The 12,589-nt window shown below is 41.9% G+C and overlaps 1 protein-coding gene across 1 annotated transcript in view; it reads right to left on the bottom strand.

Moving 5' to 3' along the window:
• The window catches only part of LOC135099943 (uncharacterized), a 156,415-nt gene that overhangs the window by 11,268 nt on the left and 132,558 nt on the right, over positions 1 to 12,589 (bottom strand). The window contains exon 8 of the mRNA XM_064002677.1: positions 5,186 to 5,333. Coding sequence (XP_063858747.1) covers positions 5,186 to 5,333 — 148 coding nt within the window. The remainder of the gene's footprint in view (positions 1 to 5,185; positions 5,334 to 12,589) is intronic.

Raw genomic sequence — 12,589 nt, forward strand, 5'->3', positions numbered from 1 at the left:
GCGGTCTCTGGAGAATGACTAGTAGGCGAGCGACCCTTTATGGCGTGATTATTAGGTTAGGTTAGGTGGTTGTTGTGGAGATAAGGTCGTGCGTGTGTATGGTTGGGGGAGGACTGAGTGGGGGAGACTGTAAATGCGAGAGGATTTTCTTTGTGTCCAGCTGTGGTTGTTTATGTTGATTTTCATTGGTGTGGTTTACGGTATCTGTGTGTGTGTGTGTGTGTGTGTGTGTGTGTGTGTGTGTGTGTGTGTATGTGTATTTTCATTACTTGTTGTGACAGGCTGTGGTAGTGAATTATCGACTTTAGTCTCTAGATTAATGCCATAGCCTTATTCACTGTCATGGCGATAAAGAACGAGAAGGGGAAAAAAAGGAGCGCAGTGAGTACCAAGGGCATGGAGGAGGAGGAAGAGTAGGACGAGGAGGGAAAAGGCGAGCAGAAGCAGGAGGAAGAGGAGAGGGAGGAATAGAGAGAGAGAGAGAGAGAGAGAGAGAGAGAGAGGAGAGAGAGAGAGAGAGAGAGAAGAGAGAGAGAGAGAGAGAGAGAGAGAGAGAGAGAGAGAGAATATTTAAAAGCTATAAAAAAAAAGAGAACGACAAAAGAGAAAGAACTGGTACAGAACCGTTGAATTCAGGCCTGTTTAGTGACCCGTGCCTGCCTTTCCACGTTGCGCTTCACGGGTGATTCAGGAAAGAGGCAAGCACCCGAGCAAGCCCCGGGGAGTGATGGGAGTGAGGCTTTTTGTTTTTCAACCGAGAAATTTTAGTGCTACATGTTTGCTCTATACAGCTGTAGCCTCGCCCTTGCTGTCATCGCCTGCAGGTCATGTTGATGTTACTGTCACTCGACGATTCAAGCGGTAATTGTGTTGTCCCCTCATCTCTCATAACTCGTGAAAACTCACTGCCTTGTGTTTGTCACGAATATGGCGGCGAGACACTGTTTTATCTCAAGCGAACGTTACCTGTCAAACGAGCTCCGGCCAACGTTTAGGACCAGCACTCTTGTAATGTTTTATCTGAGGGTATTTACTGGCATTCCCTGTGGAGGTGGAGAGGAGAAGCGGATGATCTTGAGCCGCTAAGTTTACTGGGTAGTTCATGTCGCCAGCAGTCTTCCCTCCAGAGGTATATTTTCTGTATTCATGGAACGCAGATTTTAAGATACTTCACTGCCCTTGGTGGGACGCTCTTTCCAAAATTATCGAGCTTCCACACACTGCTGCACCTCCCGCACTGAATTTATTTGCAAACGATGGCGGTCTAAGGAGGAACATATTCTCTCTCTCTCTCTCTCTCTCTCTCTCTCTCTCTCTCTCTCTCTCTCTCCTCCTCTCTCTCTCTCTCTCTCTCTCTCTCTCTCTCTCTCTCTCTCTCTGACTCAAATTCCTTAAGGCACTTTGATATAAGGAAGGTCAATGTCGTAGGAAGCCAGGGAAGGAGAAAGGACCTGGAGAATGAAATGGTTGAACGTTATGTGCGTCTGTTAAGCGATGAAAGGACTCGCCTCGACTCTCTATGGCTATACGTTCCTCTGCTTTATTGATGCCACCCCCCCCCCCAAAAAAAAAAAAAAAAAAATATGACGAGAAAGTAAGTCTTGCCTCCGCCAGGTGAGATATATGTGCTGACATCTCACGGTATTTCGCTACGGCAAGGAGGCGAGGAAGGGAGGACGGGTGAGGGGAAGGTCAGGTGAGGGAGAGTAGAGGAGAGGAGCATTGTGCCGCACCAGTAGTTACATGCTGTGTGTTGTTGACCTTCACTTTTTTCTCGTGTAGTGATGGTGGCGGTGGTGGTGGCTGTAGTGCTGGGCGTGCCTTTCATGAAGTCGTTGTGTTGATCTACTGCAGTGTGTGTGTGTGGGGGAGGTGAGTGGGTGGGTGTGTGGGTAGCAGAGAGAGAGAGAGAGAGAGAGAGAGAGAGAGAGAGAGAGAGAGAGAGAGAGAGAAAGTGGATGGACGGGTGCGCGAAAAAAAATTTCTTTTGGTGCAATTTTTATACATGTTCAGTCTCTCGATTCCAATTTTTCACCATCTTTTGCTGTCCACCTTCGTTCCCTCCGTCCATCTCAAGCATCAATAGAACGAGGAACAGCAGGAGAGTACTTTCTCTTGCCTGTTGTCATTACTCCACGTAGCATTGCTCTGAGTGTCTGTTCTACCGGATGGACGCGAAATAATTTGCTCCACGTTGCTCTACATCTTCCTGTACAAAGTCTTAGAATATTTAACAAATAAAACGCTTTTTAACTCTTTCACTACTACATGCAGCACTTCACAACACCAAGCACTTTACAAAATATTAACAAGTACCCAGGAAATAAAAGATGTGCAGTTTTTAGCCAGAATAATGTTCAGATGTGGTGTAGACCTAAATTAAAATATATCAACAGTAGTATATATATAATAAAAAAAAAACCCTTCCCCCCCATTAGTAGTGAAAGAGCTAAGGTGTATCCCTGCTGGTAAACACGAGATAATGACCACGTTGTATGCAAACTACCCGCGTTTTTCTGGAGACAAGGAAGGAACACAAGGCGTCTACAATAAAACAGGGACAACAGGACGGTGCACATTACCTTTCTCCTTGCTCTTTTACACAGCACGAGCGTACGGAAAGAAAAACAACTTCTAATTACAATCTTACTGCAAAACAGAAAAGATGTAGTAGATAGACTATTTTTACCAAACTTGTCTTTCACCACCATCGAGTCTGTAATGACCTGCCAAAACTGAACAAAGGGGACCCGAGACACAACAATAGGCCGCTCAGGGATATCTGTTTCTGTGTTATTTCTGCATCACCTGAGCATCATCCGTCACAAAAGATCAATCTCCAGACCAGACCGGGTAGGAGGGGGAGGGAGGAGGAGGAGGAGGACTAAGAAAGAGGAAGAAAAAAAGGAAGAAGAGCTTAAGAAGGTAAATCCAACAGTAACAAAACTACCCAAATACACAACCACCACCAAAAAATAGAAAAAGCAGAGAGAAATAAGAAGAAAGATGGAAGAAGAAGAAGGGAGATGACTGGGAGGAAAAAAACAGAAAATAAAACCAGACGTAGGAATCGGAGAAAAAAATGGGGAAGAGAAAACAAAGGAAGACAATGAAGAAGGGAGAGAAAGGGATTTATTTTGAATGCTTAAGATCAAATGAGGAGGAGGAAGAGGAGTACAGGAATAACATGCAGGTAAGTGGGTACGGAAGCCCATTGTAAGCCTGCATCTTTTGGACATAAAATACAGGTTATCAGTTGTTTAGTGGTGAGTGAGAGGGGAACGGAAACGATGTAGTGTGTCGGGCGAACCATTGAATCGGAAGAGGCTGCTTGGATTAGAGAGAGAGAGAGAGAGAGAGAGAGAGAGAGAGAGAGAGAGAGAGAGAGAGAGAGAGAGAGAGAGAGAGAGAGAGAGAGAGAGAACCTTCGTAACTCTAATCACCGCTAATTTAGTTTATGCTCTGTAATTTGCTTTCATTTTCTGATCTGCCGCGTCTTCAGGGACCTTCCATCACTCTTACTCCTCCTCCTCCTCCTCCTCCTCCTCCTTCTCCTCCTCCTCCTCCTCGTCTTCCTCTTCCTCTTCCTCCTTGTTCTTTTTATCTTTCTCCTCTCCCTCTCCCTCATCCTTCTTTTTCTCCTCCTCGTCCTCGTCTTCCTCGTTGCCCTCTACTCCTCCTCCTCCTCCTCCTCCTCCTCCTCCTCCTCCTCCTCCTCCTCCTCCTCCTCCTCCTCCTCCTCCTCCTCCTCCTCCTCCCATGTCAAGGACGGAGCGTTCAGCCCTCCCACAGACATTAACAAGTCCGCGGGGAGGGTAATTAGTCTAGTGAGGTATTTTGTGCCTTGATTTGGCTTCCAGATTAACCTATTTGAGGAAACGTTTTATTACTGTTATCATTATTATTATTATTATTATTATTATTATTATTATTATTATTATTATTATTATTATTATTATTATTAGTAGTAGTAGTAGTAGTAGTAGTAGTAGTGGTATTAGTAGTAGATTGTCGTGATTTTACGATACATCATTTAAAACTGTATATTATTATCGTTACCTTTTGGTAGTGATGGTGGTGATGGTGATGGTAGTAGTATTAGTAGTAGTAGTAGTAGTATTTTTGTCTTGATTTTACGATACACACATAATTAAAAGGAATAATATGAATGGCATAAAGCGAAGCACCAATGTCCTTCCTTTTTCCAGCACCAAAAGTCCGCGTGGACCGTTTGTAAGGCCTGCCTGGCATTAACCGACCCGCTCTTATCTCCCCTTGGTGTAATGCTGGGCCGGTCCGCCGCGCTCATCTGAGGGACTTTGTGGATGTGACTCGGTCGATAGGTCGATAACGGCAGGACGCGGCGTACTGGTCCTTAAGTTACCCCATTACCGTGTTAATGAGGTGCGGCGTGATTCACTTTCCTAACTTTTATTGTTTATGGTGTCAAATTCTCACCCGCTGCTGGGAACTACTACTGCGGGCGATTGCGTGGTTCGTAATATGAGTACTTGATGTGCAGCGGCGGCGGGAATTGTGCGGGGTTGCTTACAGAGGGACGTGACGAGAGGTGAAAAGTACTTGTATCTGGCGGGAACATCCAGGAACCGAAGACCTTCCGAGAATAATTATCAGTTGCTTACAGAGGGACGTGACGAGAGGTGAAAAGTACTTGTATCTGGCGGGAACATCCAGGAACCGAAGACCTACCGAGAATAATTATCAGTCTCACTTTTCCGTGTGCGAGTTTCACATGTGCGTGCTTGGCGTTGATTTGATGCTTGTTCTCCTGAGACGTGTGTGTTATTACTGATGGACATGATACTCGTGGATAAGTGCCCGTATTCTTAAACGCTTTGCTCTCTTACCACGACTATTTTCAAAGGCCACAGAGGTGATTTACCGTGTTCTCACCAGTGTTTCTTCTGTTAATAATGTAGAAATCTTGTTAATCTGTCACTAGAACCGTTAAAAACACCTTAAAAACCGTGTAACCTCAGCTAGAGTCTTTTGAAAGTAATGAAAAGTCGGCGCAGAAGTTATTCAGAATACGGTCCAAAGTAAACTAATAGTAAATGGATGCTACGAAGGTACCTGGACATGACTGATATATGTATAATTGACAAGAAATTAAAATCTGTCCTCGCAGGTTGTTAGTATAAAAGGAAAACCAAAGTACACTTACCCTTAGGGGGAAGCCCTTTCCCATGGAGATGGCAAAGGTGTCTGACACGAGGTCCTCCCCGTGGCGGGCCAGGGTGCAGCCAGGGTCGTTGGCTCGCAGGTAGTCCAGCACTGCCGAGTCACCCACCATCAAGTCCAGCGTGCCAGACCTGCCGAGGCAAGGCGAGTGTCAAGGGGAGGATATGAACCACCGTCTCGCATCACTTTCTGAACACGTAGATGAAATGAAGGAAAGGCAGACGCTGAGACAAAAACAAAGAGAAAGTAGTGCCATTGCTGATTCAAACACAATACGTCAGTTTTCTTTGATCCACAGAATAGTTGATAGACATTTCCTTTTTTTGATTTAGTATTCACGTAGTATTCACTTAAGCCTAAAAATTATGGTTTTGGTAATCATTTACCATTATTATTTCTTTCTTTCATTCATTCATACACACACACAATATGCTGAATGATTCAAGTTCCCGCAAGCCGTTTCCAGGGTGCCAGATGAAAGTAAATACTCTGCAGCGTACGGGACGCGAGGCAGAGGGAGAGCGTGAGGTGCAGCGGTGCCTGGCAAAATAAAGTTTTCTAAAACTGCAATTACTAAAACTGCAATTACGTGGAACATAAATTAAAGGTGATGGTCCACCAACAAAAAGAGTGAAGATAAGTCAATGGGAGGAGAGGCAAGGGAGGGACAGAGAGAGAGAGAGAGAGAGAGAGAGAGAGAGAGAGAGAGAGAGAGAGAGAGAGAGAGAGAGAGAGAGAGAGAGAGAGAGAGAGAGAGAGAGAGAATTAGCCCCGACAATGAAAAAGGGAGTAAGGGAATGAAAATATAGACAAGAGAGTAGATTAAAGACACTAATTAAATCAACTATTTCAGAACCTATACACAAAAGAATAATTAAAACCAAAAGACAGGCAAAATACGGACACATGAGGACGAGACAGATGACAGATAGATGGGGACTTTCGCAATCTGACAAACTGAGTAACAGACTGACTGGGGAGACTGATAAGCATAAAAGCAGACTGAATGGCACAAAAACACGGAGAGAATTCAGATGCAGCCAGATAAGACAGATGGTTAACGGGAACACACACACACACACACACACACACACACACACACACACACACACACACACACACACACACACACACACACACACACACACACACACACAACAACAAAGAAAAAGTCACGTTATCAAAAGAATATACATGATTATAATATTCAAGAATTGCAGTTTTAACTCCACGTTATTAAAAGAATGTACAAATTATCACAGTTAGGAATTACAATTTTAAATTCTTATTGTACGAGAAAAAAATATTACAAAATTGAAGGCCGACTCAAAGGAAAACTTGTGTAAAGAAGTATAAGTCTGAATTGTAGCAGTACTTACTTTTTAGAGACAATAGAAGGGCTTGTAATATTTCTAAATTGAAGAGAAATTTGAATGAAAAGAGGGTTTGGAGGAAGGGAGGGAACAATGAAGGAAGCGGGAAGAAAGGAAAGGGAAGGAGGAAATGGTAGAGGGAGTTAAGAGAGGAAGGGAAGTAGTTAAGCAGGAAGAAAAACGAGAGGGAAAGAGTATGGTGGGAGGGAAGGAGAGAGAGGAGGAGGGAATGTGTGTGCTGGATATTGGATGAGTTAGAGCGCGAATTAGTCAGTGAGAGAGATGAGGAAGGGAGAGGAGAATGGAAGGGAAGAGTTGAAAGTTCATCATTTCATCTCTGTTATGCATTTGGTGACCGCAAGTGACAACGAGATCATTATTTATCTATGCAGATTGTTGTCGTTGTTTTGTTGTTGTCGTTGTTGTTGGTGGTGGTGTTAGTGGTGTTGTGTTCGTTGTTAGTTATCAATAGCGTTTTCTGTTGCTGACAATGCTAATGATCTCGCTAGTAATGTCGCTCTAAATGTATCCTTATCTTCAGTGCGTATGCAAAATAAACTATTATATATTTTGGGGGATACGTCCCTCCTTACATTTAGAGTGTACGTAAAAGGTGGGGGGAGGGGAATCTGGCGTTCATTAGGCTTGCTTCGTCCGCTTTCTCCCTCATTATTTATTTTAGGTAATATTTTTCTCTCCTCTTCCCCGTCATTTTCTCAATAATCAATCGTCTCCTTTCCATCTCATGCTTCTGGAATTACTGTATTTATCTCATCCGGTAAAAACCTAGTCCAGTTTGGTAAGGAAATATAAATATCTATAAAAGTATATCTGGCGAGCAAGGGAGAGCAGAGGTTGCTATACAATTTCCCCTTCCTTTTGATCATTCGTTCGCTAGTTTTCATATCAGCCCTCCCCTGTTATTTTTCTCATATTTTCACCACCCCATTAAATCATTCAATCCTTCACCTTTCATTCCTGCACACGTTTTCATTTTTCTCTTTCCCTTTTCACAGTCGTATTTATTCCTTTACTCAAACACTTCCTCCATTCATCAACCTTTCATCTTTCCTTACCCTCGTCCCCTCTAAACAAACCATCGCCAGCCCCCTCTTCCATCGCCTGTCACCCACGAAATCCTGCTGTTTTTCACTCCCTCGCATGGTCGCTGCGGGCTTTTATATCCGCACGCCCTTCCCGTAAAAAGAAGAAGCTTTATTCTTACGCAAGAGTGGAGGTGAGGTGAGTAATCGATGATCAGTAAGAGGGACGTAGAGTTTGAGGTTACTCTGCTCTTTTGCTCTCTCTCTCTCTCTCTCTCTCTCTCTCTCTCTCTCTCTCTCTCTCTCTCTCTCTCTCTCTCTCTCTCTCTCTCTCTCTCTCTCTCTCTCTCTCTCTCTCGAAATGCTTTTGTTTTTTCTCATTAACTTTCACTTTTGCAATGAGACGCCACGAACCCTTCTTTTTCATATTCCATAGCGCCCAACACTTGTTTGCAGCACGTTACGATTACTAGTGCATTATTGTGCTGCGTGATTGATTTCCATATCCTGCGGCGCTTGCTGGCAGGTGACTTGCTTGAACGAGCGTGGAAAGGAGGGTAGCTTTCCGTCTCTGGACTATACTCGTATTCTGAAGCTCTTCTACCCCTCACACCGACTACTTTCAAAAGGCTCTAAGTAATTAAAGTAACATGTGTTTTTAAAGATTTTTTTTTTTTTCGGCTCTGGTGACAGATTAACAAGATTTCTACATTACTAATAGGAGAAATGCTCTTGAGAAAATCATCTCTTTGGCCTTTGAAAATAGTCGTGGTGCGAGAGCGGAGCGTTTCTGAATACAGGCTTCTGTTTGATGCTGAAGAGATGTGGTTCCTCCAGGGACATGTGGTACTTATCTTTATGAAGCAGGTAGTCTTTCTTTAAAACCCATTTACAGTTGTTTATTTGTGAATTTCTCAACCTTTAGTTTTTCTTATTTTTAACTTTTTAGTATTTAGTGATTGCAAAATAAATTAATCGATAATTTCTTTTCTTCACTTGACGTTATCTGACAAAAGACGTAAGGCGAGAGAGAGAGAGAGAGAGAGAGAGAGAGAGAGAGAGAGAGAGAGAGAGAGAGAGAGAGAGAGAGAGAGAGAGAGAGAGAGAGAGAGAGAGAAGAAATGTCCCAGCGTGGTTAGTGATTCATGCAAGATGTACCAAATAGTAATGAATGGCTTGAAATAACTATATTGTTCTGCCGGAGTAAGTTTAACATCCACGAGTCTGGACCCCCTTCTCATCCCTCCAAAAAAATAATAAATAAATAAATAAGTATAAATAAATAGATACAATGAATATAATAATAATAATAATAATAATAATAATAATAATAATAATAATAGTAATAATAATAAGGAACCCAGAGGAACAAAGCACCAGAATATAAGCCTAACTTGAGCGTCCTGTGCGGGGAGAGAGAGCATAGCGGCGGAACCTGTGAAGGGGACAGGGTGAGAAAGGAGGCTCATCACTGCGGCACTCGAGGGACGCTCTTTTGGAGGGTCTGGGGGAAAGAGTTTCATAGTGACTAATGACTCTCACTGATCCTCGTTACAACACCGTAATCTCCGCCCGCTACCCCGCTTGTGTTTACTTTTAACACTCCGCACCTATTTCGTGTATTTTTCTTACTTTAGTCTTTTTTTTTTTTCTCCATTTTAGCTTTATTTTTTTTATTTCTTTATTTAATTTTCCTCTCGTCCGCTTTGTCAGTATCTTTCTTGCCAGTTTCTTTTTTTTTTCTTTATTATCTCTTTCTTGATTTTTTTCTTTTCTTCTATACGGTTATTCTTATCTGTTTGTTTTTTCCTCTTTCTCCTCTTCCTCAGCTTGTTCTGTCTGTCTCCCTTGTAATATCTTTCTTTGTTTATTTCCCCTCTATTTCAGCTCCTTTTATCCAACTTTTAAACCAATTGTCATTTTTTTTTTTTGTCTCTTCTACTCTTCCTCTATCTCCTCTTTCCTGCTCTCCTCCTTGTCCATTTTATCTGTCCACAATCAGAGTTTTCCTCAAGGTTTAATTTTTTTGCAGCCTCCTCGTCTTCTTCCTCTATTTCCTTTTCCTTGTCCTTTTCCTCCTCACCCGTTTTCTCTCCACAATCGGAATTCTCCGACAGATTTCTTTCTTCTTTTCCCCTTTTTTTCATCTACTTTTCCTCTCCTTTTTTTCTCCCGCACTTCAGACTTACCCTTAACGGTGTTTTCCTCTGTTCATCTTGTTCTTCATCCCATCTTTATACTATTCTTCCTCCATCTTGTCCACCTTAACTTTTCTCTCTCATCTACGCCCTTTCCTCTACACTAGAAAATTGAGAGACTCATCCCATATCACTGTTAAGAGGAAAATATTCAGATGAGAGGAGCGATGATGGACAAAAAATAAAAATAAATAAATAAAATAAATAGATAAGTAAACAAATAAACAAATAAATGTAAATAGATAAATAAATAAATGAAAAATAAAATAAATAAATAAATAAATATGTAAATAAATCAAATAAATGAATAGATAGATAAATAAATAAATAAATAAATAAATAAAATAAGCATACGTAACGTGCCCATGTTCGAGGGAGAAGTAATCAATTTCTATCTTAATCATGTACTCGCGAGGAAAGATTAAGTTAGATTATTAAAGACGAAACTCTTAAAGTGTTGATTAATGATACAGAACATAATACCTTAGCGTAAACACTGATCCCGAAGTGATGGGCTCATGAATCACCGGGTTAGGTAACAAGAGGGATAGGGGGGAATGAAAAAGAGAGAGGCTTCTTTTCCACTTAGTATGTAGAATTCTTACTTCCTACTCCTTTCTCTCTTAAATCTTCTCTTCCTCTTCCTCCTCCTCTGTTCAGTTCTACCATATTACTATTATTCTTTCCATTTCTTTCTCCTATTTCTTGCCCCCGAACCCTTCCTCTCTTTCCTCCTTCATCTTTCTCTCTCTTCTCTCCTGCTCATCACGTACCACTCTTTCTTTTTTCTCCTTTCATTCCTTTGGCCTCCCGTCCTCTTTCTCTACTTCTCCCTTCACTTCTTTCTGCTCCTGTCTACCATATAATTGCTCTTCGGGTGTCAATTTCACAACTTCCGCAATTAGTGTGGCTTTGAGGGAGAGACGCAGCTCCTTCAACGCCTTCAGTTTGTATCTTGTCTTTGTCGCGGCGAGGAGTGGGATAGAGATTAACTGCCTCTTTAGACCGAAACAAATAATGGATATGAACGCTTTTCCTTTCATGCCGAGCTTGAGAGAGAGAGAGAGAGAGAGAGAGAGAGAGAGAGAGAGAGAGAGAGAGAGAGAGAGAGAGAGAGAGAGAGAGAGAATCACAACTCAGATATCTACACAAGACTCACCAGTTTTTTTTTTATGTTTTCCTCGTATAACTCTTTGTTCACTTCCAGTCTTCTAAATTCCCTTCTCAGCCTACCCTCCTTCCCTCCCCTTTTTTTCTTGTCTGACCCTTTTTGTCCTTTCGTTGCCCCCTCTTTGTATCACCTCGGCCTGTTTGGGGAGCTGAGACATAGCTGGGGAGACAAATGAAGAAATGCCTCAAAGGTTACGTGACACTGTTATGATTTGTTCCGGTTTGTGTCTACAGTGTTTCTTTCATCATCACCTTGGTGAAAGAGAGAGGGAGAGGTAGAGGTAGGGAGAGAGGGAGAGTATAGTAGTATTGACAAATATGTATATCCCATAGACCTCCGTTTCCCTTCTTTCGATTTTCTTTGTTTGAGTGATCCCATGTAAAAGTAACGGGATATTGAATCTTTTTCCACCGTAAGGATCAAGTTTGGTGCTGAGAAAAGAAGTAAAAATAGGATTAGACATGTATATGGATGGGAATGACAGGTAGAAATAGCTGCGTATGTTTTATAAAGGGAGTGCCACGTTTAAGCTTGACAGTTTCTTGCAGCTTCACCTGTTGTCTTACGTTTTTTTTATTTTTTATCTGATGAAGAGGGAGAAGAAAAGACGACGGAGAAAAAAAGAAGAAATAAGGGAAGAAGCAAAAGAGGAAAATAAAAAAATACTACTACTACTACTACTACTACTACTACTACTACTTCAGCAGCAGCAACAACAGCAACAACAACAACAAAAACAACCAGTAACATCATCATCATCCAAAAGTCAGGAAACATTTAGGGGGAAACATTTTCAATCGAGGCTGTTTATGCTGGCATTTTTTTCTTCTTCTTTAATGTTTATTTATGTTTTTCCTGAATTTACATATATTTTTTGAGGTTCGTATTTGACCTGTATGCTGGCAAATAACTTTTTACTATTTGGAGAGAAAATATATGTAAGAAAAAATGTCACTGAATGGCAGATGTTTTGATGGCAATATGATAATTTTCATCATCATCTCTGTATCATCACCCTTCCTATTACTGCCACAGGGAGAGAGAAAGAGATAGATAGATAGATAGATAGATAGATAGATAGAGAGAGAGAGAGAGAGAGAGAGAGAGAGAGAGAGAGAGAGAGAGAGAGAGAGAGAGAGAGAGAGAGAGAGAGAGAAAGAGAGAGAGAAAATCCTGAACTCTCAACACTCAATACTTTCCTCAGTGAACCTGTCTGAGCTTAACGATGCTGCCTCTTACTCCCATCCTTCCTTTTCTCCCATCCTTCCCTTTCTCGGCAGAACCATAGGGACAGACTCGTTATTTCAAGCAGGTTTTTATAGTCAGTCTCGCGGCAAGTTGAGTAAATGTTAAAAATATGCGAGACATTACTGCAGTGTGAATATGTATGGATTTTTTTTTGCCTATGTTTGCGGAAGATTGTGCTCCAAGGCAGTAGTGAAGGTGGTGCAGCGAGGCGGAGTGTACAGAGTGCAGGAAGTTGATGTGCAGAGGTGAATATTTTATGTTTCATGAGTGGGGAAGCAAATGTCAATACACTCGACTTGGCTAACGATCTTGTTAATAAGTAATTTGCCATGTACCGGGAAATAGTTTTGATAG

The sequence above is a fragment of the Scylla paramamosain genome, chromosome 4 (genome assembly GCF_035594125.1).
Source record: "Scylla paramamosain isolate STU-SP2022 chromosome 4, ASM3559412v1, whole genome shotgun sequence".
Lineage (NCBI taxonomy): Eukaryota > Metazoa > Arthropoda > Malacostraca > Decapoda > Portunidae > Scylla > Scylla paramamosain.